The sequence below is a fragment of the Pagrus major genome, chromosome 16 (genome assembly GCF_040436345.1).
Source record: "Pagrus major chromosome 16, Pma_NU_1.0".
Classification (NCBI taxonomy): domain Eukaryota; kingdom Metazoa; phylum Chordata; class Actinopteri; order Spariformes; family Sparidae; genus Pagrus; species Pagrus major.
This window is the reverse complement of record NC_133230.1, coordinates 25,489,475-25,517,023: the sequence shown is the minus strand read 5'-3', so window position 1 is coordinate 25,517,023 and position 27,549 is coordinate 25,489,475. Positions and strand designations below refer to the sequence as shown.

Here is a 27,549-nt window from a genome sequence, read left to right as displayed (position 1 = left end):
TATTGCTTCCAGAAACATTTATTATGGTTAATTTGCCATTTTTTCATATATATAGGCATCACTTCCTCTTCTTTTAATACAACAAGAGTCTTTCTGGAGCTGACAAATTCCCACCACTTTCCTCCTTCCCTTTGAGCTCTGCCTCCCAAGTGACTAAGAAATACAGTACACAGTGGAAGGAGAAAATGGCCTGGATATGGTGCTGCCATGTTGTTCCCGTTCTCTAAACCGCCCTGAAACAACTCTGACATTTCTTTCAGGTCCCACAGGACGAGTTGTTATGCAAGTTTGATCTGAAGTAAGAACTGTGACATAAAAGAGATTGCCGCTCTCAAAGAACTACTGGGGGTAACTAGCAGGCTTTCTTTGTTCTCCCCCAAAACACACGACTCTGCTTTAAGTGTCCCATCCTGGAAAAAAACTGATCCAAACCAAACCAGTATCTTTATGCTCCTTGTGGTGCTCCTCTCTGTCCCAGGATTTCATGTACCACGTTACCGATTGCTCCCCAGGTGCAGGGGAAAACATTTTAAAAATGCATGCATATGCCAGGTTGAAATGTCAAGGCTAAGAGCAGTCTGTTGTCTCCCTGTGCTAAGAGATGCTATTAAAGGGCTTGTTTTGGTTTCCGTGCTTTCCTCCTCTTTCAGCAGGGTTGTTGAGGACTTGGTGTGCCAGTTGCCATGTCAATAAATGTGTCCACTGGTGTGTTTCTTTGCCTGGCGAGGTGCTTCAGTCTGAGCTCCTCTCTGAAGTCATAGCTGAGGAGGCTGGGCTCTTGGGTGCAGAGATGAGCGTAGGCATCCGCTAAAGCCCTGAACTGGGGTATGGTGAGCTCTGTTGGGCGCAGAATGGGGTCCACATCTGCCTTCTGCATCATCTCCTGTGTCAGCTCAACACGACACGCCTCAGGGAACAACTTCCTGAAGGGGGGAAAAAAGAAATGATACACTACATGATAAGTACAGATTCCTACACTCAGGTCCCTTTGATATATTAATGATCATGCAAGTTTAATGGCATTATAAAGTTCAAACAGAAAGAAATTATCCCTCAGCAATTATTTCAAATCTGTGAAGTTAATTGAAATCACACAAAGGGCTAGAACAGCTCATGAATTGTTAATTTGCTCCACTGCCATGCTGCATAGTCGAGGGATGTAGATACTGTCACACAACTCGCACAGACACAAACTTCTCGAACATAGAAAGGGCAGGAATAATTTAAATGTCCAATTTTCATTTATTCTGCTTTCTCTCTCTTTCAGAATATTCAATACAGAGAGGTAGCCATTTATTTATAAGACATTTCCCTGCCTTTCTCTGCAGGTTGATGAGCGTTAGCCAATTCCACACACTCTGGAGTACAGATGCTTTTTAGGCGCTTCAGCGCTGGTGCCTCCTCTCCAATTTGGTGCCGCTGCCGCCAACCCACTGTAGTTACATAAAATATGCTGCCTCGTCTTCCTATGCCACCTCAATGACTCATAATTGCTGCTCTCTTTCGCACAGCCAGTGTTCTTTTGTTATCCGGGCCTACACACACTTTCCTAACAGGCAGGGGGGTGATGGGCAGCCTCTGCACATGCATGTGGGTGTGTGGGTTTGCTGCAAGTGGTTTTGAGCTCTGAGTGTGCTCTGATGTTCACACTTCAGTTAGTGACAGCCTCAAAAGTTGTGTCTATGTCAGAGTGATGTGTGTGAGACCAAGGAAAGCAAATCAAAAACCGTTCTAATTAATGATGAGATGAAGATGCAGCTGTCAGAAAACAGAGAATGAAAAATGTAGAGAGGGAATGATAGATGAGGATGAGACAAGATTAAAAAGTAAAAGAGAGGGAGGAAAGAGAGGGGAGATGTTTCACAAGCTACATCAAGTTGTATAATAGTGCTTACCCTATTCCTTTATGGCAGTGCTTCCTGCGAAACTGGAAAACATTCCTGACGACTTTCTCCACCAGCTGGAAGGGCTGCTGGATCTGGGGCTGAACCAGAGGGGTGAAGTGCACTATTCCCACGTCAACCTACACACGCACACAGAGCAAGAGGAATCCAAACAGCAGGAGGTTAGCACAGAGCTTCAAACTAGATTGCAAAGAGTGTGTTCATGGGAATGACAACAAAAAAGTGGCAAGAAAGAGTATCTGTGCGGAGGACGGGGAAGAATGCCAAGTGTGAGGAAAAAATGCCGGAGAGAAAGGTTGCCTGACAAATGTCCAGAGAGATACAAAGCTGGACAAAGAGAGAGAGAAGTAGAGGGATCAACACAATGGGATAGAAGAAAAGAGGAAAGGCACAAAATAAGATGACGCAGCATGGCTGGCTGGCGAGCCGGTTCTAGTTGCCACAGTAACACCTGTGCGATGGACCATAGAAGCTGAGCCTCTCTCTATCTTTCCTGCCTCTCTTCCAGTCACTGCATCACCACTGAGTTTCTTAATACCTATGAGCCTGACTCACTCTTGACTCCATCCCATTGTCTTTATCTATCCAGCTCTCCCCTTTCCACTGAGCGTGAGGCCAATGGAGCATGAACACGTATAGATCCAGTGGCAGGTATGTTAGGCAGCCAAAGAGCTCAAGTCCTGCTTTAAGGGAGACTCAGTGGACACAGGTACTATGAAGAATTCTCTTATACCTGCTTTCAACTCCTTAGGGGGAAAAAAAATCATTAGAGAGTCGTGAAAAACTACCACCACAACTTTGGCTCTGTAGAGCTTAGCAAGTATATTTTTGATTGGTATACTCACTGGGCTTTACAGCAGGTATATTAGTGATCAGTCATTTCATCAACATTACATTATGGCAACTTTTTCAACTGTTTCTCAATTACCATTAGCAGACTTTTTCACCTATTCATTCATTCTAGTCATCTATTTCAACCAATTATCCATAACCTTTAGCTAACTATTTGTAATTGTTTTCTCAATTACCGCTCACTTGCTAGCTTGTTTCCATACACTTTCATCGCAACATGTTGTGTTCAGTGTTACAGCTGACTAAATAAATGGTGCTGTTTTCTATACCAAACATAGATCTTATTTGAATTAAACTCCAATCTCTCTCTATAACCCTAGCAACAACTGATGTACCCACTGTGGTAGGCTACAATTACCCCTGGTTGGGAGTCATTAAATTACAGTCGAGGACTGGTGGTGGTGGTGGTGGTGATAACGTTGGCTCCAGTTCTTCACTAGCTGCCGTCTCCTGATCCTCCCTGTATCAGTCCTAAGCTGACATGACACACTGTTGAAGTAATTGTGCCAGACTCAGCAGAGCCTAACTCTTGCTCTCAGATCGCTTCCTCTTTAACTTTCAAGCATATATACATTGGCATGTTCTCTCCACGCTCTATTGCTTGTTCCCATTCAAATGAACACCTACTGTCTTCATCTTCTGAATCCGTGAAAAGATCAGATATTTCTGAATCTCTGGATCGTGCGTTTGCAGCACTAAGAAGGCCATCATCTTTCAAGGGCGTTTCACATGATGCCTTTCAGTCCTGCAAGTTATAGCTCGAGGGTCTGCTGCACAATCGGAGAGATTCTCTACTGTGCGCAGACCAATGGCACAGCCAGACAGTGAGCAGCAGAGTGGAGTAGTCGCCTGTCTGTCTTTCCATAGTTGGTAATAGCCTTACTTCCCAAGTTAGGGAGCACTGAGAGGGACTGTGCTCTGACTAGCTGAGCAGACTGACAAAGGGTCATCAGCATCAATAGTCTTAATAATAAGAGATTTCAATTGTGTTTCTTGTTTTCAAGTGCCTTTCAAGGGACGACTCTTTATATAGCAAGAAAAAATAATGAACATCAGTATAAGTACGCCCCTTTCCATCTGAATGGAAAAGAAATTGAGATCTGACAGTGCATGCATGTTTTTCGATGAAAGATACACAAGCTAAGAAGACATACAAGAGAGAAGACAGATGTTGCATACTGTACACGTGCAGGTATGTAATCAGAGAAGACAACAGTGTACCGTGCAGGTGCATGAACGGCACAGCATGATAATGTTTAGATGCAAGCCAAGCATGCAGAAAACACACACCCGCAGACCACCCGTCTTACTCACACAAACACATTTAGAGAGGTAAAATTAAAAGACATCAAATTACAACTCCAACTGTAAGCCCTGCAGAGCTCCTCCATCCTTGAAGCCTGTATTCCTGGATTGTGTGACTCACACTCATTCACAGCCACCTTTTGCTTTCCTGGGCTAGGGGCTGGCGTTGATAATTAGGGGAGGAAAAGTAAAGTGGTCCAAGGACGCGCAAAAGGATTCCTAATGAGCTGTTTAGATTCGCCTTTTCTGCGAACAACCGAGGTAGCGCTTGGGAGCACTTGTAAACCGCAGCACTATCTTTTATCAGATCTATAGATCCCTGTGTAGAGATGCCAGGCTGCTGCTGAGCTTCCTGCCGCAGTGGCGTTTAATGGGACAGCAGTGGTAGAGACAGTGGAGGCTCTCAACAGCCCTGAAGGCTAGGTGCAACAATAGTGCAGGAATGCTTCAAACTACTGGGTTCAACATTAGATGGATCGACGTCAAGTATGAAAGGAAGGCTTGTTTTGAGTTGAAGCTCTGAGTGCATGTACTGCACAGCTGTTAGGTAGATCTCATGTTCACTTTTAATGTCCATTTTTGTCATGTTAAACACAGTCTAACATTGAATGATGACTTCATGGTTTATTTGTGTCAGTAATGGGCTTTGGCTTCTTCTTGATATGTTCATTATTAATACACTAAACCCTTTTAGTTCAGATGATGCATTTTAAATAAAAAGGCCATGCGGCAGGCGATGCCAAGGGCATTGAGAACTGTCGCTGCATCATTTAGTTTAGAACAGAGGCTTCTTTTATTATGAGAATCAATTCCTCCACCTGTCACGTCGACATGCAAGGATTTTAGTCGGGATTTTGTATCTGGATTGCACAAAATGGCTCTATCAGTGCTTTGCTGATGCAAGATCAGACCACCATCTGTTAGGAAGAAGCAATAAAAAGGAATGTCTTTAATTTCACTCTCTGCTGGAATAATTAGGCCATTTATATTCCGCACTTCATGATTTAGGAGAGGAGCAAGGGGAAAAGTCGATATTGGGACTATACAGGCAGCGGCATTTCAGCCATCAGCTTGTCCAAGTCACTTTGCTGTTATGATTTATGTATGGCCTTGCAACACGGCTTCACTAGGTAGCACCACTGGAATATATCCTGCTCCCTGCCATTAATCCTTCCCCTGATAACCTCAACATGCAAGGAAACTCCATCTTAAATCATGCCCCGTCACCTGGACCCTTGACTGAGGTGCTATGAACATGCCTTCAACACCCCCCAAGCCCTCCTCCCCCCACGAAACCCCTAAAATACTTTGCATCTGCGGGGAGATTCTGAACTGGGGTAGCAGACTGACTTATTGACCCTATCTGACAAGCTTAATATCTCTCCCTTGCTCAGGTTCTCCTATTTCTCATCCCTCTCTCCTTTGACATGTGGCAGCATGGATCATACATACAGAGAGGGACTGGAAATGCTCTGACTGAATCATTTTTTGAAGGCTAGAACAAACCATCGTATTTAGCGGGGAACACAAGTAGATCATTCCGACCAATTTGGCTTTTAAATTACATCGTTACGTAAGGATCTATATTAAAGCTCATTAAAAAATTCCTCATGCTTCGTCTCTCTCAGTCCGGCTATTTTGATCAGACCCATTGAAAACAAAGACTGTAAACATTTACATGGACCTTGAACCTTCATCTTCCCACATACTAAAAAAATCCGATAAACCTTGCATTTCTACTGTAAAAAGAAGGTTTTATACGGCTGGTTCCCCTGGTAGAATGTTTGAAAAGGGCATCTTAAAGTCACGATTGCTTTTGACCGCTACTCAAGACCTTTTCTGACCTACCTGAATACAATAGTCCCACATCCATATTAACATACTTCTGTGTTACTGTACTTCATGCGTTTGACCTTCTCAAAGCTCAGCAGCAACTTTATTACTCCAGCTTTGCCCTGTGGTTCTCCAGTTCCCCTTTCCCCATTTCCACCTCTGACGTCTCTTTCTTGGTCAGTTCTTGCCCAATGGTGTGTGAGCAGTAATTTGTCATGTCCCTCTGAGCGTAACCAAGATGAGATGGCAGGGGCCCTGGGGCACCAGCCACTGTGCTACCTGAACCATCAACACTTGCGCTTACATAATGGCAGGCGGGTTTCTGAGAAAGAGCAGGGGGATGGAAGAAAGCTATATACAGCAAAGGGAGGGCAAGAGAGAAAAGCTCGCAGAGATCCTGCAACCAAAGGGAGAAGAGCTGCATTAATCATGACAATACCTTTGGAAGACAACCTCCATTACATCAGTGGAGGGAGACAGCCTCTCAGAGAGGAGAAGGCAGCAGTCAATGCCGCTGAATATACAAGGCTGATGTTGCTTGAGGGGTTTAGGGAGGAAGGGCTTTGGCTTCCTGTGTAGGCAGCCCTGCGTACTTCCCATAAAATCGCCCATGGCATGCACGCAGGACATTAAAAACCGTAGCCCTGCTCTTTTACAAGATCAGCTCCTTGGAGAGAAGCTTTCGTCATAGAAAATCTTGAACTTTGCTAAAAAATGCGAAATTTACTGGACCAGTGGAACAGCAAACACAGACAACATGGGAAAAACAGTTTTGATGAGATATTTACAAAGTCATAAATGCGATGCTGCATTCTTTGCACAAGTCAGTCTTAATAGACTAAGCTCAAGAGACTCATTAATCAGGACAATGTCGGTAATTTTGCAACATGTCACAAGTGATTTGCCTTGGACAGGTTTACACATATTATGTATGGTGAAACTGGACCAGGGCCCTGCTCCGCAACAAGATTGCATTGACAGCGACATCACAGCTATCACACGACACCTTGCATCTCTGCTGTGAACAGACCGCCTTTGCAAGACGATGAGCACGAAAACCAATTACGCAAGGGAGGACATAAAAGAGGAAAAATGCAAACTGAACGATAAAAGCCCCTTATGTGGGCAAAAGGGTGCATGGCTGGTCCGGCTGTGCCTCGGTGCTGTGCCGCAGAAAGGCTAGAGAACTCTGCCGTGAGGTGACGAAATAAAGGGGACCACACTCATAATAGCCCGCAATATCTTCACACATCACGGCTTCATACATCTGCACTCACCGGGTGTATGTTAACTGGCTTTTGCTCTTCTCTCCTTCCATCTTTTTCTCCCCTTTCATCCGCTCCCTCTCTAATCTGTTTACTTATTTATCTCGCTCCCCACAGAACAACACCAGCATCAGCACTTAGGATCTCATCGGTTACAAGGAAGACAGGTCCCACGCGTCATACTGTAGTGTGTCTGTAGAAAACTGGAAAAATGTCTCTTCCTGCTGCAGTGGTTTCCCGCAAGGAGTTCTGAGGATGTAGTGTTGAAGGTCGACACCAACATCACCCCGGAGGTAATGTGGTGTGCGCTGTCCCCGCACGCTGGCCAGATCTCATTTTAAGAAAAGGTCTCTCAGGGGTAGTTTTACGGGAAAAACAATGGTGGCTGGAGAGACCAACGGGCCATATTAAACAAACGGATCAATAGCTTAACAAATCAATTGCTACCAACCTATCTGCACCTAATGGCTTTGGTCAATGCTTGTTCGTTATACTATAAGTGGAGGCAAAATAATTTCCCACAGCTGGCTTGTTTTTGCTGTTTTGCCCATGCAGCAAAATAATAGCAACACACATCTGCGTTTCCAAGGGTATGGGGCCGACTGCTCCTGTCTGATTTTTTTTCCCTCTCATTTTGTCCTCTTTGTCATTCATGAACCAAGGCCGTCCTAGCCACTCCCACCCTTGTTGTACGTCCTCTACAGAGAGGAGAGGAGAGACAGGCAAAGACAGGGGAGCAGCTGTGAGTTTTAGGCTCCTGCTGACTGATGCTTGATGAAAATGACGCCCCAGGGAGGGTCAGTTTTGGCATGGTGGGGTACACATGCTGCCCCGGCCTGTGGACCAACGCATAAACAAACAACGCTTTCGGAGAACACAGTATCTGCTCAGCTCATGTGGTCATAACGATAGGGAGATTTTTCTTCTGTCTTAATTAGATTAACCTTCCCAGTTGTGTAGTGGGCCTATGTCTGGAAATCTTATCTCGACTTTGCATCTTGGCAATTTCTTATCTTTTAACAACAGCAGTGTTGCAGTATGATTACTGAGCAGCTCAAAGCAGGAATGGAATGATTTAATTTTAATTTGTTTGTTAATTTACATTACACAGCAGGAAGAGTTTCTCCATCCAAAATAAATTCTGAACAGAAAAACGGTGTCATGTTTGAGCAACAAATCTCATTGTGCAAAACTTCATAATTTATATCATATTAGATGAAAAATGCTGCCATATTTGTCACTCGTATTACGTCTGCCAAAGAGGTTTTCCCCCCGTGTCTGTTTGTTTGTTGCTTGCTTGCTTTGCAAGCAGAAAAACTAGTGAACATATTTTCACAAAACGTTCCAGAAAGTACGGGTCTCAGCCCCTAACAGACCACTTTAACTTTTGTTCCAGATCCTGATAGAAGGATAGATCCAGAATGTTTTTCTTGCATGGAGGTAGCTGGTTTCTATGAGTAAGTACAATTTGATGCAGTCCCCAGATCTGGTGAGTTTATCAATAGAGTATCATACTCGATATTGGATCTGGCTTGATTGAATTAAAGGGGGCTATTGGGCCTTGGCAGAGGTATACTCTTTCCTGATACTCTGTACTGAGTCTTTACTTGGAAAATGATATTTTTAATTGACAAACATCACATGTGTGATTCATGGCGCAACTCGCAGGATCAAAAAATGATTTGTCTCTCTCCATTCACTATCATACATATTTTTTTTCCCCAATTAAGGTCCCAGGAGGGAAACCAGAAGGGCTGACTTGGGCTCTCTATACTGTTTCACTTTGTTTATAATTGGCAGACCCTGCCACCTTCCTAGCTTCACTTTTCTGAGGTCCTTATTATCCTCTGGGAAACAGCTTGTTTATTTAGTTTAAAAAAAAAAAAAGTCTTGAGTTTATATTTTTATCTTGTAAAAATTAAAAACTCAGTTTGAATTTCTTCTCCAAAACGACATAGTGCCCCTTTAGACTGATAGAATGAAGGGTGGTTGATCATTGGTTGTTGTCACGCAGGTAAAGGTGATAGAGGTTCTGCCGTTTGAAAAGTTGTTGTGAGGCAGACACTCCAGCGCGCGCGCGCACGCACACACACAAACACACACACAATAACCGGCGAGGAGAGAGAGAGAGCGAGAGAGGGAGAGAGAGAGAGATGGAGAGAGAGAGCGCTAGAGGGAGAGGGAGAGAGAGAGAGAGAGAGAGAGAGAGAGAGAGAGAGAGAGAGGAGGGAGACAGGCAGAGCGCTACGGTTATTTCTCTCAGGCTCCGGCCAAGGCTGTGTGGTCCAACAGAGCGGGGATGTCCTCTGATACATTGTTGCAAAGGAAATGGACGGCTTGAATGGATCCGTGGTCCGGGCTCAGTTCTCCTGCTCGCCCCCTCATCAGCCCACTGTCTGTCAATGTGTGTGTTTACAGGAATCACTGCGAACAACGTGACGCGGCAGCGCCAGCTCTGCACCAGCCGGGGTAAGGGATTATTTCAACATCGCTTTTTCAGCCCCTTTCTCGGATCAAAACAACAGCAAACACTAAGTCTGAGCTTCGAGATTTTTATCACTCAAAGCCGGAACGACCTATTTATTGTGATGAGAAAGGACCACAATGCGCCGGCAAGGAAGTCCGACCAAATAGTGGTAAAAAATAACTGGTACATGGCACGAAGTTTAATTCTAGCGGCTGATTGAATGGAATGAACTGCCACTTCACCTGAGGATAACGTTGTTTGTCTGTTTTTAAAGGTAGGCTCAGTTCATTAGGTAAACAGCACTGAAATCAAAGTGGTACAATATACAGTATATGAGTGGGGTGAGGGCACTGCAGCTTTAAGTCCACATAGCTATTGAGCATTGCAAATACCACAAACTCATTTCTCCCTCTCCAGTAACAGCTCTATGGGGCTCCGGTGAGGAAAAGGAGAAGGCAGTGCATAGAAAATGAATACATGCACAACAACAACCCACAGTGTTTTGCTTACCTACAGTACAGTCAGCCAGAGCCTGCTTTTAGCGCTCACGCTTCACGCTGCCCTTTGTTTCCAGCCAGAAAAGTCTGGTTGTGTGAGGTGAATGAGGGGAGGAAGAAGGAGGGGGACCCACACTGTTCAATTTCTCATTTCCATCTCTCTCCCTCCAGTCCGGTGGAGCCGCAGCCGAGGAGCTGAGGAACTGGAGATTTGACTGGCAGCTGGTACACCATCAAGGGAGGGGAGAGAGGCGACTGGGCAGTGGGGTCGACGAGCCTGGCTGGCGCTGGGTGAATGCTGCCTGGCGAGGACGAGGGCTGAGGCGGCGGCAGCGGCATCAACACGAAAAAGGAGCATGGCATCCACGGGCATGCAGATATTTGGATTTGTCTTGGCGCTGCTGGGCATCATGGGTGCCATGGTCGCCACTCTGCTGCCCAACTGGAAGGTCAGCGCAGATGTGGGCTCCAACATCATCACAGCGATTTCCCAGATGCAGGGTCTGTGGATGGACTGCACATGGTACAGCACAGGCATGTTCAGCTGCACACTTAAGTATTCTGTGCTTTCACTACCTGCGTACTTGCAGACTGCCCGCACCACTATGGTGCTCTGCTGCGTACTGGCTGCCATGGGCCTCTGCCTTGCATCCCTGGGACTAAAATGCACACGTTGGGGAGGTGGACGGCGCTCCAAGCGGCATGCTGCGATCGCCAGCGGCGGCTGCTTTGTTGCTGCTGGCTTTCTGTGTCTGGTGCCTGCTTCCTGGTTTACCAACGAGGTCATCACCAACTTCCTGGACTCCAGTGTGCCCGAGAGCAATAAGTTTGAGCCTGGGGGTGCTGTGTACGTGGCCTTTGTTTCCGCAGGATTCCTCTTCATGGGGGGGTGTATCTTCTGTATGTCCTGCTCGGGGAAGAGACATGGCCCCCAGGACCTGGTCCTGCTCCCTCCCCCTGACAAATTGCTGCTCCAGCAGCAGCAGCAACAGCAACAGCTGCTCCAGCAGCAGCAAGAGCTCCAGCACCAGTACTGCTCTCTCTCCCCATTAGACAATAAGACGGGCTACAGCCTGCAGGACTATGTGTAATAAAGCAGTGCTGTGTGCGCTACGGCTAAAGGGAGATGAGCCTGAGGGGAAACCATCCTGGCTTATGCTACACACTCGGCTCTACTCCAGATGGAGGTGGAGAAAAAATGAGAAAGGAGGGCAACAACTTTGAATTCATTTTCCCTTCTCCTCTATCTCGCTCTTCTACCTTTTTCTGTTTTGCAAGCACAAGCAGTGGAGGTATTCCCTAAGCAGCGCCTTGGAACAGTGAATGTGTAAGGAGCCAGGATAAGGTGCTGCAGCGTCGGAGGCAGCCGCTAACCAAATGCAGACATTCTTCATCAGTAAATCACAGAAAGAGTTCCCTGGGGAATGGATTAAGCAAATAAGGAAGCCTTCCTTGTAGATTTTTTTTCCCTCGCCAAAGGTTTGAATTGAAAGAAAAAAAGCAATCATTTAGCTGCTATTTACAATCGTTTGGAACCCTCTCAATTGACATAGTAGGCAATATAATGTCTGAGAACAGAAGGTGGAAACCCTTTCATAGCAAGCCATTGTAGTCTTTCCTATACTTATCCACTAGAATGCTACGTGGAACTGATTGAAATAAATGATCATATTTTTGTTAGCTACTAGAATGATGTTGATATTTTGCCTATAAAGCATGCTGTGTGGAGCCTGTCTGTGTATTAATACAGCGGAATGCCTGGTAGAAGACTGAGACATAGCCACATAATGCCTGTGCCTGAAAAGCTGTAGAAACATTACCCTGCTGTAACTGTTCAAAGAGGACTGTTAGGAGGAGTCGATGGTGGCTGCTGGGCTGGATTTGAGACAGAAAACGCAGACAAACAGTCGCTTGCCTCGGTCTCTGCAGGTGGACGTTTGAGAGAGACGGAGAGAAAATTAATAGGAAGAGATTTGATCCTTCAGCAGAGTGGACTCTTCTGAGATGCTGTTTTTTGTATTTCCACCCAGACGAAAACATACTGCCCACCCATCCCTCCACACCCACACACTTACTCACGCTCTTGTGTGTCTTTGTGTACACACAGTAAACACTCAGACACGCCAGCTTTTTGCATGTGCTTTTCACTCCTGTCATCCTCCTCCACACTGCCATGGTAACAGAATTCGCCATTCAATTGTCTTTATTGTCTGGGGGCATGTGCATGTCAGTCAGTGATCTGAAGTTGTTTAGGGGGCATATTTTCCTCTCGCCACTGCTCCATAAGCTTTAATCAGAGGCTCTGCTCACACTACTTTCACTAATCCCCTTTATTAACCAGTGACACGAGGCAGCATCCCTGTTACATGGTCAGAGGTTTTGGAAAAACGCTCATCTTCGCTGTGTTGGTGTCTATACCATTGCAAGTAGTCTCACAGGGATGAACGGATGTTTAATGGTGCAGTGGCAGAGGGAAGCCGAGAAGGAGAAGCTTCTCGAGTCATGGTCGACTGGGTAGCTGTGTGGCAGGCAGCTAAAAAAGGTTTGAGTCATTCTCCATATGTGACTTGTTTTCCAAGTGCGTCAGCAGTGCGCATATGCTACCAGCCTGCACCTGCAGACGGTCTCAGTGTCTTAAATTGCAGCCACTTGACTATGCCACCATTCCTCATTTCCCTACCTGTCACTCTCATCTCTCCCCACCCCCACGCCGTCTGTCCCGCTCGTGTCACACCACTTCACATGGATGTGATCGCTGACAAGAAAAGGCTGATGCATGTTGAAGGCATGGCCGCGCCAACACATGCGCACACATCAACAAAAGTCCCACCTACTCATATGTCAGTAGCACTGTTACGCTTTAACACAGTCATGTTTCAGAGCTTGTTCTCTTAACTGGGGGAAGGATATTGGTGGAATATTGTTTTCGTGCTTGAGACAAGCCTTGGCAGTGATGTATGGAACTGCACATTCTCTCCTTCTCTCTCATAAACATGCAGCTTCCTGGGGGAGAGCAGATGGCTAAGCCCAGCTCGCCACCTGCAGGCTGCTGCCGGCACGCCATGGGCATCTCTGTGGGCACCACTGCCGGCCCTGGCAGCCCTTTAGGGCCAGGTTTCTACCCCACCCTGACTTAGCCATCTTGCCCGGCACGGACTGTAGCCGACGGACCGGCCTCCTGACAATAACTCACTGCCCAGGCACCATAACCAATGCAATAAACAAAGTAAAGAATGTGCCATGTCATCAACTAATACCGACACGTTATGCGTTTCGAGAATGTGCCAAAATCGTTCATGATGACACGTTTTAATACTATCTGGAGTTCTTTCTGTTTATTTTTTTATTGCGTTGTTTGTACATGAATTATACATTAGCAAATGTTTTATGGATTTGTGATTTGTTCTGCCAGACTAAGTCTCAAGTCAACTAGATGCTTGTGTACAGTCCAGTGCAGCTTTCGAGGGTTATTTTAAATCCTCTCTATTCCTCATTTCCCAAAGCACAGCAAGACTTTACAGGGCATGAGAGTTGCATTGGAAAAGACATGAGTGTAGTATTTATAAATGAAAAAAAAAAAATTGTTTCAGGAATTCTGCTTCACTGTAAGTCTGTTACAACTGTACACAAGTATCTAGGCTTTAAGAGGTGTTTGTTTATACTGAGGGATCACGACTCTCTCCGATTGTTTCAATATAAAATACAATGTCATGTTCATACCATATCTTCTTTATAAGAAGACAACTCAATGCACCTTTGCTTGTGTTACTTTACATGACAGCAGTTTGTTTCAAGTGGCTGAGCATTCCAAGCTCCCCGGACCAGTACAAACACATAACACACCTGGCACTCTGGAAAAACAAAAAAAGGGGAGGATTTCTGTCTGATAGGATTCAGCAGGGAAATATGAGCTAGAGATTTCTCTTTTTTTGTGGCTGTGCAGCTTGATCATCGGCACGCAATTTCATTAGCTTATAAATGGCCAGAGTGCAAAGTGACTAGGTCCTAAAAAGTCTAAAGAGTTACAACTCTCCTGCATATACTGTAACAAGACATTGATTTATCATTTTGATAACTGCAGCTTATTTTTGTGGATGCTTTAGCACTTCTTACTTTGCCAGAGCATATTTGTGATGATGAACAGTTCACAAGTTCTGATACAGTTGTCTCAATGTGCTTGTGCAAGTAGTTCTATTTTTTACCAATAAAACTATTTTGTGAAAGCAACACACCTGCTGTATGTAGTCTCTCATGTGTGTGGCTGATAAGGATGGAAACAGCGTTCATCCTCCTGCCAAATGTACAGATTGTTGGATGGTACAGGCTGTGCTTAGTGTAGGCAGGCAGGCTGCTCATAAACATCACAGGAATGCAGCAGTATCAGTCGATACGCTTCCATGAAACATTACTATGGGGGTTCTGAAAAAGAAATTCTTAGTTCAATAACATACCTAGACTCCTCCAGTCATTCCTTAGTGAGATGATAGGCTCACCGATGAGTGAATTAAAAACAACACCTCTGGGAGGTTAAGGGATCGGAAGTTGTCTCGCTGTCTGCTGTATCTGACACAGTGTCATGAATTTACTGACGACATGTAGAGAAGCTGCTGGTAATCATTAGTGAACCACAAAAGAAAGATAACACAGAGTAGGAGGTTGTGTACGGCAGACGTTCACATAAAGAGCCAAACAGATGACAGCTGCAATTTATCACGAACAACATGAATCTACACAAATGTATCTTTAACAAGCAGATATCAGCGTATTCCAGATGTATTGGTGTATAAGCTGCCTGACAACTTCTTACAAACTACATGAAATAGTTTTTTCACCAGAGAGCAATCACAATCGATTAGTTGATTATTATTATAATAACAGATTCATTGTTTAAAGTCATTCATCGGTTCTAGCTGCTTAATTGGGAGCATTAGCTGCTTTTCTTTGTCTTATGTGAATGTAAATTAAATATCTTGGGGTTTGGGGCTAAAACATAAGCGATTTGATTTTAGTTTGAGCTTTAGGGAATTCTGAAGGTAATTTTTCTAAATTTTCTGACATTTCTGACAATAATTAATTAAAAAAATAAATAGGCAGAATAATCGATGATGAAAAAAATAAAATGGCTCACCCAGAACAATTCTTAGTCATAGTTTGTAATAACTAAATGCATGTGATTGATATAAAAATGTGTTTGTTAATGTTTATCTGCCTATTGGCTGGTATATTGTTATTCAGAGATTTTAAGCTGCTATAAGTGATATATTATTTTTTAGTCAATGTAAATAGCTCTACATTCCAACAGTAATCACCCATGTCTCTCCTTCCCCTGCTCATGCAGTAAAAGAGAAAATAAATTTTCTGGTATCCTGCCCCACTCAATCCAATCAGGACAGAGAACTCCATAAAGAGGCAGTCCTGTCTGTTACTCATTGCAGGATCCTCCTGTTTGCTGCTACATCTGGTGATTACTGCTCCGCGTTCATGTGGTGACGTATTATCAGAATGGGCCTTAAGATTCATGTATCGGTTATGCTTTAATGCATGCATTATAAAACTCGACACATGGAAACGCATTGACAGGACAAATGATCTATAACAGGGCCACCCAAAGTGAGGCCTGTGGGCCAAATTCGGCCCAACACAAATTTCAAATTGGCCCGCTAGATCTTTCTATTGAAATTTTCTTTTTGACATGATTAATTTAAATCGGTTTATGCAGTTTTATTTTTTGGAGAGGTCAAATCTAAGACAATCCAAAAAACATCCCTCCCTGCAAATGTGTTGAATGAAATTGTCTTTCCCTGTGCAGACAAGAGGAATACCAAAACACAAAATATAAATGCTAAAATGACGACTTCTCCACACTGAACTTTGCACAACTTGCTGAATGTTGATGTCTTTAGCCTTAAGCAGAGCTTGCAATCAGAACACTGTACAGTGAGTTCCTTAACTTTTAACACCTGCATCATATAGTGTAGCCAGTCCACTTCGGATGGAGCACTTGCTAAATAATTTCTTTCCAGGAGGATCTGGACTCTCATTACAGCTGACTGGAGCCTCGTCGACACCGGCTGAGTGAGAATCCGCTTTCCCGAAACAAACATGGATTATTCAACCCTCTCTCTCATTCTCCCACTCCTCTTGGTTATGCAACAAGAGCGCAGATCAAATAACTACTCCTCTCGTGGGGAAACGCTAATAAGATCGGCTCCTCTGTGTATTTAACCTACATTTTCCATCAAAGGCTCTCACCCCAAGTTGCCGCTATGACAGATCTGGAATGTGAGCTTAGATGAGGCCGGGTGAGCACTTGTCAGTTTGAGGCAGGGGGTTAATCATGCTTCAGGCTCCTCCTCTTTGAACTTCCCTGCCACGTCAGATTTGCAGATCATTTCATTGACCTTCTTGACCGGCAAATAACCTTTCCAAAGATCAACCACACAAAAAAAAACAAACATGGAAAACAATGAATCAATTACTGTGTTAATGCTCGCCACCATTCATGCTGGCAGACACAAACAGTGAGACAGATATCAGAGCATGTTAAGCCACTGTCATGCCATCCCTCACCAAAACTCCATTAGCAATCGCCACATTGCTCAAAACACAGTCAGCACCCAAATTGCTCCAGTCTGTCAGCATGCTTAATGTGCGGCTCTTTGTTTTGGACAGCCGTTATGCTCGCTGAGGTTCATATTGGAGATATAATGCGGTCATCAACGCTGAGGGGGAATGACCTTCCTTTGTTGGAGCCGCTCTCCTCTGGTCCCAGCGCCCATGTGAGGCTGAGGGAATAATAGCAATGACCTTGGCTGAGCAGTTAACTGCTGAGAAAGGCAATAAAAGCTGTGGAGATGACAAAAGGAGCGCTTGTAGGAAAACAATACACTCTGACAGTTCAAAGGAGGCCCTTTAATATTTCAGCTTTGAGTAAGGAGCGGGACGTTGTTGGCTCGGAGGAGTCGGTAAGCTGAAGGTGAGGGAGGCTAAATGCTTGAGAGGTGTTGGAACATCAGGTTTTCTTACAATCTGTATCTCTCTTGATGAAAATGATCACTGCAGACGTTGTTGTGTATTGTATAAAAAACTACATGGTGTTAGTGAGAGGAATAAAAAACCAAGGCAGAAGCATATTTGTCAGTTGCTGAAACAACTGCAATGAAAACACCCACTAAATCCAACCCACAGTCCCTCTAATAAGCCTTAAATGAAGTCATGAAATCACAGTGCATGAAGTTGAAATTAGAGCGTTCAAAAAACCCTTCAAGTTAATAGCTTATAGATTGATGCCTCCCATTGTGGTACAGCTTTTTTTCCACTGACTTCATTAGTCATCAGTGTATCATAGCACCGCTCGCGATTTACTTATTTGAAGCTGACCTTCTTTATAGCATTATTCCTCAAATTACCTGCATATTCTCTTGGCATGTTCACTAACTAAACAGAGCTGAATGTGCTAAACTCTGAGCGCTGACTCTGAGCGAACCCGGCACAGTTTCCTGTTAGGAGGAGCAATAGATCTCTGGTGGATGTTCATAAGCAAACTCTGCCAACCTCTGCATTTTGTTTAAGGAGAGAGAGGATGAGGAAGGGAGTATTTTTAGCTTTTCTTTACCTTGGCTCCGTGATGTATTGAGACCAAACCCTCCGGCGTTTACCGCGCCGGCACGAGTCATTGAAATAACTTTCCCTGATACTCCTGATACCGCGCTTGACCCCGTTTTGCGAGATAGGAACAGGCCTGGATGAATTGTGTGCCTGTGGCAGGAGGTGAGAAAGCGGCGTGGTCCCTCTGAGTTGATTTTCACTCCAACTGGTGAGGCGAGAGCTGGGCCACTTCAGGTCACAGAGAGGATATCCATCACCTAGTCTGCCACCACATCTCAATGGACTGAGGTGGGTCACATTCAACTGAAACACTCTCTGAATTCAAAAGGAAATTATTATATTGAGTCTTGAAACAGCTGCAGACACCTTAACCATTGAGAAAAACAGGAAGACTCTTTGAACGAGTGTATGCATCTGTTCCAAACTCTCCCTGACAACTGTCGGCCATAATGAATGTTTAATGCAGCGTCAACAAATTTAATTTGGGCACTGCTCATCTGGCCTGTGCTCTTGGATGCCGATTTTGTACAAGGCGAACATCTGTAGGGCTCTCCTCCTGTGAGGCTCAGTTAGTTGGTGGGTGATGTCTGATGCAGCCATTACTCAGAGCGGGGCTGTCGACTGGCCCAGACAACCATCTGCTGGAGGTACGCCTCACTCTCCTCTCAGATCCGTCTCTGTCATGAATCTGTCTTCCAGCGCTCTGTACTCCCCGTGTGGAGGACGATATGCTGTTTTTAGATGCTTTTCCAGGCTTTTCTTTCATTTCACATCAAGACCACATGCGCTTTCATTTCCCCACCATTCACTAAGACTCAATCGCCATCTCTTTTTGCTTTTATGCTTTTATCTCACTGTGGTTTTAGTCTGTTTCCAATGTTTCCTCTTTTATTCTTATCATCTCCCACTGAGTTTTTTCTCCTGCCTCATTTTCTTTTACCATTTTTCATTTTACCTCAATCATTTAGTATTTTACTAGAACTACAACCATAAATCCATTCTTGATTAAAAGGAAATTAAGTACCAACTATTGCACCGTTTCATCGTTTAGGTCATTTTTCAAGCAAAAATGTCAAACATTTGCTGACTGCAGCTCCTGAAAAGGATTTGCTGCTTTTCTTGGTCATTTATGATCATAAATGTCTTTGGGTTTTGGACTGTTGGTTGGACATCCCGGTTGGCTCATGCCCCAAGCAAAGGAGTTTAAGTATCTCAGGGAAAGTAGAGTGTGAGATGGACAGGCGGTTAGGTGAGGCATCAGCAGTACTGCAGGTGTTGCACCGGGCCGTCGTGGTGAAGAGAAAGCTGAGCTGGAAGGCAAAGTTTTCGATTTACCAGTCCATCTACGTTCTAACCCTCACCTATAGTCATGAACTGCGGGGAGTGACCGAAAGAATGAGACCACAGATACAAGCAGCCGAAATGAGTTTCCTCTGTAGGATGGCTGGGCTCAGCCTTAGAGATAGGGAGAGGAGCTCCTGGATACCTCCTTTTCCAGACATGACGAACTGAGAGGAGACCCCGGGGCAGACCCAGAACTTGCTGGAGAGATTATATATCTAATCTGGCATGGGAACGCCTCAGGATCCCCCAGAAGGAGGTGGAGTGTTGCTCTGGAAAGGGGCTGTTGAATACCCTGCTAAGGCTGATGCCACCACAACCCGACGGACGGACGGACGGACGGACGGACGGACGGACGGACGGATGGATGGACAAAAAGCAATTTGAAAACACCACTTTGGGCTCTGAAAAACTGTGCATTTTTCACAATTTTGGGACATTTTTGGACTAAACAAGTAAACAATAATGAAAATAATTGTTAGTTGCACCTCTACCCACTACGCCTCCCAGTACCTCCTTCTAAAAGCCTCACTCTTTCTAATGAATAACACAGTTGTTAGCAAGATCCGGAGCTCTGTTGGAGCGCTACAGAAGAGACAGCAGGTTGCTCGTGATGGAGCATCCGTTGCACGACTTATAGACCCACCTGTGATGGACAGAAGTTGATTTTAATCACATTCCGCCGAGGAAGCGAAGAGGCAGGGGAAGAGAGATGAGCGAGTCAACCCACACTCTTTACTCTTCACAAATCATTCTCTTTTCCACGTAAAGAGGCAGTGAAGATGAAAGTGGTTGACTGGATGTCCGCGTTGAAGACGCAGACGCTTGATGGCAGCGAGCGCTCTGAAACTCCTTGACCCCTGACCAGAATACAAATTAGAAAGATGTATAATGAATAAAGCAACAGCAGAAGAGCAGTTTCTATTCTCAGTTTTCTTCCTTGAAAGAGATTTTCCAGGTATTTGTATAGCTCTGAATGACATGCAATTTAGAGATCACTCAGTCTGTCTGTCTGTCTATGTGAGAATTAACAGAGGGAGCGTGACTAATAAGGAAAGGGAGGCAGGTGTGATCCGCAGCAGGACAAACCTAGGGCATTCAGAGCCTGGGGGAACACCATCAAAGCAGCCAATCACTGCTCTCAGGGAACCTTCAAGGACAATCTCAGTCGCTCAACGTGACACAAGAGAGGTGCAGTCCGGGGGCGAGAAGAACAAGACAGACAATTGAACAGCGAGGATAAGAAGCTATCTGCCCAGCCCACGTCAATATGGGTCCCAGCAGCCACTAATGTAAAATGGATTGAACGTTTCCCTTCTCATTATCCCATTATCCTGCACTGGACAGATCCTATAGGTTCAGATCATCCAGGCAATCCACCCGTGCTTCCCCTTCCCCCCACCTTTAACTATAGCTATTTTCTCATCATGTCTATTTGAAAAGGTTCAGTGATACCGTTGCTTTTTCTGTGGCTCTCTGCGTTACGTTTGACTGCACAGTATTAAAGCCACTTCAGATGTTTTTCACTCTCACGTGTGTAGCATAGCACCTGCTGCTGCCTATTTTATTTACTGCGGTGTAGGAGAGGAGGACATCTAAACCGCTGACCAACCCTTGACATTTTGTCTTGACAGAAATGTTCAGAAATATCTCATCAATAAATGACTGAGAGGAACTGTTCCAGGATGGCCATGACTCACTCACAGCAGCACACAGTCTCAGGTTCAGACTAGGACTGCACGATATGGTAAAAAAAAGTCATAATTGAAGCCCAGTTGTGCTTCACCTCACAACAAGGTAATACCAACAAGTAGACCCCTGATCCGATTTATTGGCTATAGATATGAGGTACAGTCACACACACTCCCAGAGTCACACATGTTGGAGTAACCAAGACAGAGACAGACAGATATACAGGGATATAGATGGAGAGACCTTTGATATTTGGCAGCGTAACTGCTCCATTATAATTAAGTTCTGCCAACAAACCAGGGTGTTCACCCATTATCATTATTATAATTTGGACGTAGGGATGTTAATGGTTAATTATTAATCGATTCATTGCCGTTAAGAATTGGGGTTGGATTTTGTTGGGCCAGTTGTTAGATAGTGACAGATGAGCGCTCCACAATTAAAATGACATCATTATACTATAAATAGTGTACAGTACCAACACCCAGACAGTATCCACTAGAACGTATGCTTTATACTACATGTATGACAATATTTTCATGTATCTCTTTTTGCATTCTGACGATATATAGGTCAGTTTTCCAGACAAACCACTGCTTTAGCTAGAAGTCTTTATTTATGTGTCACAACCCAACCCCCCCTTCCCAGCCCTTGATGATGTCCTGTAAATCAGGCAGGACATTTTTACTGTTCATGCACATTCTGCGTAATTACTCTGGTGTGCACCAGTAAACAATACCGAACCATAGAGCTTTTTATGAATTATACTACATGACATACTAGTAAAAAGCGGCCTGCACAATGCAGAGAGTATGATAGCAGTAATATACTCTATGTGTGCTCTCTGATCTTTTATAGGACACCGGCAGCAGGAGGCCTGCTCATCAAACAGCCATCATCTCTTCTAATGATATCAATTCGACCAAGTGGCCATTAAAACATTTAGTGGGGATAGATGGCCTATGTGGGCATGTGGGAGGCACTGATTCATCTGCAGTGCACTCGCATGTGAGCACTGTAAGCCCACTCTGTTAATTTTTATACATTAACGCACATATACACGTGTGCACATTTACAGCTCAGACAAGCATGCTGAAATCCATTGAGCTACAGTTTGACGTACACAAAAAAATAAGACACTCAGGAGTAAAATAAAAAAAAATGCAGAGAAAGGCAGCCGAGTGTGATGAAATAATCATTGGGAGCCATCTCTTCTAAGAGAATGAACAATCAGCGATGGTCCCATTCACTCTGCTGCATTTTGCTCCACGCAGGAGATTAAATATTTACCAAAAGTGGCTCTCCTAAAGAGCCACGACATCTTCAAGGGACCAACAGTCCATCTCTGACATCCACCTAACACCTTTCCTTTAATACAGGAAAAGAAAAACATGGTTTCATTGGTACAGAGATGTAAGAGAGCTCCTGAGTCTTACTTTTTAATGTGCCCTCTAGTCCTACTATAAACCCCCAGAATAAAGAAACCTGGAATCCTCATATTCTGATGTTATGTAAGATTGAACGTCTTTCTTTCGCCACTGTTACACGCACCCGGGCTGAAAGACGCAGAGAGAGAAATTGGTCCTAAAAAAGAACCAGGGCCTCATTACAAGGCGCAGTGTGATCGCGCCACATCTCAAATACCCACCAGGCATCATTACAACCTAGAAAGGGTCCAAAGACAGAACAGAGACAACACTGATTCCACACAGTCTTAATGAAGCCTTAAAGCAAGAAGAGCGAGGGAGGGATGAGTGATGGTGACGTGAGGAGAGACTCAGACGGGACCAGACGGGGAGCAGAGATTAGGAGATGAGAGGGGATCCCACTGTTATCCTACAGTGGGGTACAAACTGTGATATAGTACTGTGTCAATCTGACAGCCACTATTTCAACACTGGCAGTAAAGGTTGAAATCAAAAGTAAACTTTCTACAGATAGCAGAACTTAAAGTTGAAATTCTATTTCAGTATTATCCCCAGAGGGAGTACATGTGTGGATTGACTATGATGGGCAAACAAGAGAGGAGAGGAAAATCTGGAATAGATAGCAATAGGAATAGTATAGCTCTTGCCGGTTCACTGCCAAAATGAGCATTAAATTCAAATGATCTGCCACATGTCAAAGAAGCCCAGTTAATAAAACTTGTCCTTGGAATAAAATTACGAACTATTTCTTTTTGCTCAATACACTTTAACACACTTTGCTTTTTGACATGGTAGTACTAAATGTAGATGTATTAAAGATATCCTCCACAGATGTACAAGTATGAAGGCATGCAAAAAATCTCAATGGTATGTCTGAAAAAAGAAAAAAGTATAATAAGCAAATTAAAATCCTTAAAATGACACCTCCTCCCTTTTCTTCATTTATAATTCCAGAATATATGAATATGCAAACATTTGCACAAGATGTCTCCTACTTCACTGTAAAGTTCATTTCCACTGTATGTGCATTGGATGCTTTCCACATCAAACTTGTATATACTTCTGGACCAGGATTGGCCTCCAAACAATCTGTGATGTCACAAGTCATGCTCATAGGCCTCCTAAAAAGCCTTCTAGTGTCAAACATACACAAACCGACACAGTGAAGCTCAAACATTCAACTTTAGGAACAAGAAGAAAACACTTTAAACGGGCTCTATGTAACAATTTGTTGCAATTTACATGTATAAATCATTTTTCTATTGACCAGATGTGAGCAGATTGTAATGTGAAGAGAAAAATGAGACCTTCACCATCTCTCTCAGTTGCCTATTCAAGCCTGTGGACGACTTGATGAAGTTGTTTGACGCTGCTGGACTGTGGATTTCTTTGTGAAGGACTTTGGTCAGATTTTCTGCGACAGCCCAGAGGATGTGACTTTATGCACGTTCTCTTGTACCTTGTCTCAGAGCCTCTCTCCGCTCCACTAACAGAGAGCAACAATAGCTAACGTTGGCTTAGAAATAGAGCCGGTAACATAAACTACGACCGGCTTCAAGCACAACACACAAGTTCCACACAGCCCCTTTAAGTGTTATCATCAAAGTTAAATCCTACCTCTGGTTTAGGTACGAAAGCCCGTCCAGGGATGGTGAAGCAGTTGTGGACTGTGCAGAGATACTGAGCCATAATGGACAGACGGCTCCTCTGTTTGCTGTTCGTGCTGGCTGTCAGCCTCTGGATGGAGAAGGACGACACAATTATAAATAAGTGATACACATTCAGTAAGCCCCGGATAATGTTGAGGTTGTATCATGGTGCTTTTAGTAGGAATCAAACATGTTTGGTAAACATATACATAAAGACCATAAACTGGACCAAAAGATTCAAGTTTCTCAATTCTGTTTTTATGTGTAATTAATAGAAGAAAATGAAGCAATCATTATAAATCCTGGTCTGAATGATTTACCAGGCCCAATTCATAAAAACACTCCAGATTACTTTATTTTGGTTGCAAATTGTGATTAATTATGGATCAAGAAATCAATATTTGATCATAACCATATAATAAGTCATTCATTACACAGCATTTTGATACAGAGGCAGTGACTTGGCCATGTGTAGACTTCACACTACAAGCTTTGTTCAATTTTACTTTTTAAACACACGACAGCTAGGTTTTCATCCAATGAAAGGTTTGTTTTCATCCACTATTGTTCAGTGATAATGAGGAATTGGTTTATCAAGCTAAGGGAAGGAAAAAAGGTCACAGCAATTTTCCAGATGGAAGGCCACTATACAATTGCAGAAGAGGGGGTCCAATAATTAAAAGAGCACCAACTGGACCTCAAACAGTGAAAAAGAATGTCAAAACCACAATGGAAACATGACATTTGTTTAAATCATGTATTAACGTGTGGAAGGATACATCAGATCTGTGTGGAGCGATGAGAGGACTGTTTTTCATCTGCCGCTATTTTGGTCTCTTCAGCGTAGCAGAAGCTTTAAGCGCATTAAATCGTTTTTGAAACAGGCGAAAATCACCACTTTGAAAACATCCTGCAAAATGTGCCGTTTCCATCAACCTTTTCTGATTCAATACTTCAAAAAAGCACATAAAAATGGATGGAAACAGATAGTTTATAGGTTTTTAATTCAATGACTGATTTGGCAGCTGGACATGAAAGCAGCATCCTGTAAAGTACACGCATTGAAAATGGTTTTCACCCACCTCTGCGACCTCTTTCTGGAAAGTGAGTGTGAGTCTGGTGCGTCCGTAAGCGAAGGGCCCTGTTCTGTTGGCCATGTTCTCCAGCCACTTAATGATGAGGAGGGTTGACACGTTGAATGGGAGATTCCCTATCACATGAAGGTTTGGTGGCTCTGCGGAGCAACACATACACATCTAAGCTCCATGGATTTACTACACATGACCACCATAAGCTTTCAGAAATTCCATAATCTCACCTCCTTCCCATGGCTTACAGATATTTTCTGGGAATCCTCGTTCCATTCTGTAGGTGAGTATGTCACCATGGACCATCCTCATCCTCCCTGGTGCTGCCTCAGACAACAGCTGTGAAAACGGATGTGATATTCAAAGAGATAAATGAAAATGTGTTGAGAAAAACTAAATAATCGTCAGTCACTCTGTGGGTGGTTAATGATGCTGCAGTTTTAAATAGATTAACTGGTTTCATGCAGCTGACAGGTTGCAGAGCAGAGCTTTTTCTGCTCTGTGACCTAATGACCTTGATAACCATTGTGGCTGCTCCGTTTACCTTCAGCCCTGGGATGAAGCGTGAATCCTTCTCCACCACAAGCAAATCCGCCGCCCCGGCATTGAGGATGGAGCGGGTGAGACCCCCGGGACCAGGACCCACCTCGCACACGTGGGCATCCTTCAAACTGCCTGCCTGACGCACAAATTTGTCTGGGAAAAAAAAAAAAAATGAGATGGATGACCAACGGAATGGTGTGTTACATGTTTTTACATACAGTGAGTAAATTATTACTAATTTAGTTCAACTCATGCATCATATAAATGACACAATACTCTCCACCCAAATGTCCTCATCAGACTCCTGGGTATCTAAATTGAGATGAATAGCGTGTGAGGTTGCAATACCTGTCTGCCTCTGTGTGATGAAGATGAGATGCATTAATCTAACAAGTCACCTTGTCCAAGGACAGGAGAGCAGATCAGACCTGCACTGCATCACTGATAATTATATTAAGGCTCGAGCTCTGCAAGGACTGCAAACAATCGACTCGGTCCGTTCACATTAACAGGAGATCTACTCAACCTCACACATACTGAGAAGCCTGTCGCTTTCAATGCCTTGAAACAAGGCTGCATGGGGCTGTGCAATCAAGTGCACTGACAAAACACACCATTGAGCCCTCGCTGTAGACATAGTAACAAAGAACAGGCGCTAGCAGGTATTGGTGCACTGCAGATAGAGTGAAAGAAAGACAAAGAAAGAGCGAGTGAGGCAGACTAACCTGTGAGCCTCAAGTCCAACAGAAAGTTCTGGGACAGCTGCTTCTCGGCTCTCAGCTTGTACAGCTTTATAAGCTCACCTACAGTGGGCAAGGGAGGCAAGCGGAAGGATGCCAGTTTCCTTGAGGCAGCCATCAGTCAGGTGAACACTGAGAAAAACAAACACAGAAAAGGTGTGAGGAACTACGACCAGCTTCCTCGGCAGCAAACCACTTCAGCAGCTGAGAGGCATACATGTCTAAAAATACTCAAAAGGGCAACATGTGAGGCATTAATGGTAATAATAACCTGCCAGGGATAGAATTCTAACACAGATGTGAAAACTATGCTAAGTCAGGATTGACCTTTAGAATGCAATGTGTATATGCTTTTTTGAAGATTATATTTTGTCTTTTGGCCTTTATTGATTGGACAGCTTAGAGAGTGACAGAACACAAGGGAGAGAGTGGGAGGAAGACATGCAGCAAAGGGTCACAGGCTCAGGTCTCCCAATGTGCATATGGTTGAGTATTTTATTTTTATATTGTGTCCTCTTACAATTGTGATTCTGTAATGTGGTTGGGTGGGCTTTATCTTAACCTTCTACTTGCATTGCAAACACACAGTATGCAGATCAGACAGTGTTAATCTATGATTTCCTGTCTATTCTTGCAAATTGTTATCAATTCCAATTACTTCATTATCAGGTCATGGGATTGATTTCCAATGTCTAGCCTTAAGCTGTAGTGCTGGGGAGCTGTGTTGATGTTAGTGCGTCTGGTAACAAGATCTCGTGCACCACCTAGTGGTGTAATAACAGAAGACTAACTGGCCAATGAAAAAAAGCACAAAATACATGATGGCACGTCTTTAAAAACACGTTCATAATGATTGTTTCTACATTTTGACTGCAGTTATCAGTCAGTCTAATTAGCAGTGAAGAAATGAGCATAACTCCCATTTGTGCACTATTACACATACATAAATCTGACAGGAAAAAATACTTTCTATATTTAATTAATCAGGAACAAGTCGGGACGATAATGGCATACAATTCAGCCGATTAAAACTCAAAAAGTCGCGTTAAACTCTCGGTGACACTGACATTACACTGATAGATGTGAGTGACACTGCTGTCACAGAGCTGTTAGCATTTGCAGCTAATGTTAGCTTTACTCCAAATGCCTCGAGCAGAGCCCGTGGTAAAAGGCTTTAAATGTAAACGAAACACTTCACAGGAGCTTTCTAGAAACCGAGGTAAGACTATGAACGAACTACACACAACACAATGAGCACACACGGCTTAAAACACACAAGAGTTCACCCACGTTTCTCACCGGCGTCGTTTTCCTCTCTTACATATCCGCATTCGTCAC

At 44.0% G+C, this 27,549-nt stretch overlaps 2 protein-coding genes across 2 annotated transcripts; one reads left to right on the top strand and one right to left on the bottom strand.

Annotated features, from left to right (window-relative positions):
• On the bottom strand, positions 1 to 27,549 carry tfb1m (transcription factor B1, mitochondrial). The gene is made up of 8 exons (XM_073483698.1): positions 27,502 to 27,549; positions 26,197 to 26,343; positions 25,473 to 25,624; positions 25,159 to 25,267; positions 24,923 to 25,074; positions 23,809 to 23,928; positions 1,896 to 2,023; positions 1 to 923 (listed from the first exon to the last, which is right to left on the bottom strand). The coding sequence occupies exons 2-8, from the start codon at positions 26,327 to 26,329 to the stop codon at positions 647 to 649; spliced, it is 1,071 nt and encodes a 356-aa protein (XP_073339799.1). The 5' UTR covers positions 26,330 to 26,343; positions 27,502 to 27,549; the 3' UTR covers positions 1 to 646.
• Positions 10,474 to 11,214, top strand: LOC141011179 (claudin-20). Its single transcript, XM_073484430.1, has one exon. It carries the CDS (start codon positions 10,480 to 10,482, stop codon positions 11,212 to 11,214), a length of 735 nt encoding a protein of 244 aa, XP_073340531.1. The 5' UTR covers positions 10,474 to 10,479.

Bases quoted from the DNA above. Each gene is read 5' to 3' on its own strand.
- tfb1m (XM_073483698.1), bottom strand. From the start codon at position 26,329: ATGGCTGCCTCAAGGAAACTGGCATCCTTCCGCTTGCCTCCCTTGCCC. The intron at 25,625-26,196 runs GTTAGTCTGCCT...TTTTTTTCCCAG, and splicing joins GTTGGACTTGAGGCTCACAG to ACAAATTTGTGCGTCAGGCA. The intron at 924-1,895 runs GTAAGCACTATT...TCCCCCCTTCAG, and splicing joins CACTGCCATAAAGGAATAGG to GAAGTTGTTCCCTGAGGCGT.
- LOC141011179 (XM_073484430.1), top strand. From the start codon at position 10,480: ATGGCATCCACGGGCATGCAGATATTTGGATTTGTCTTGGCGCTGCTG.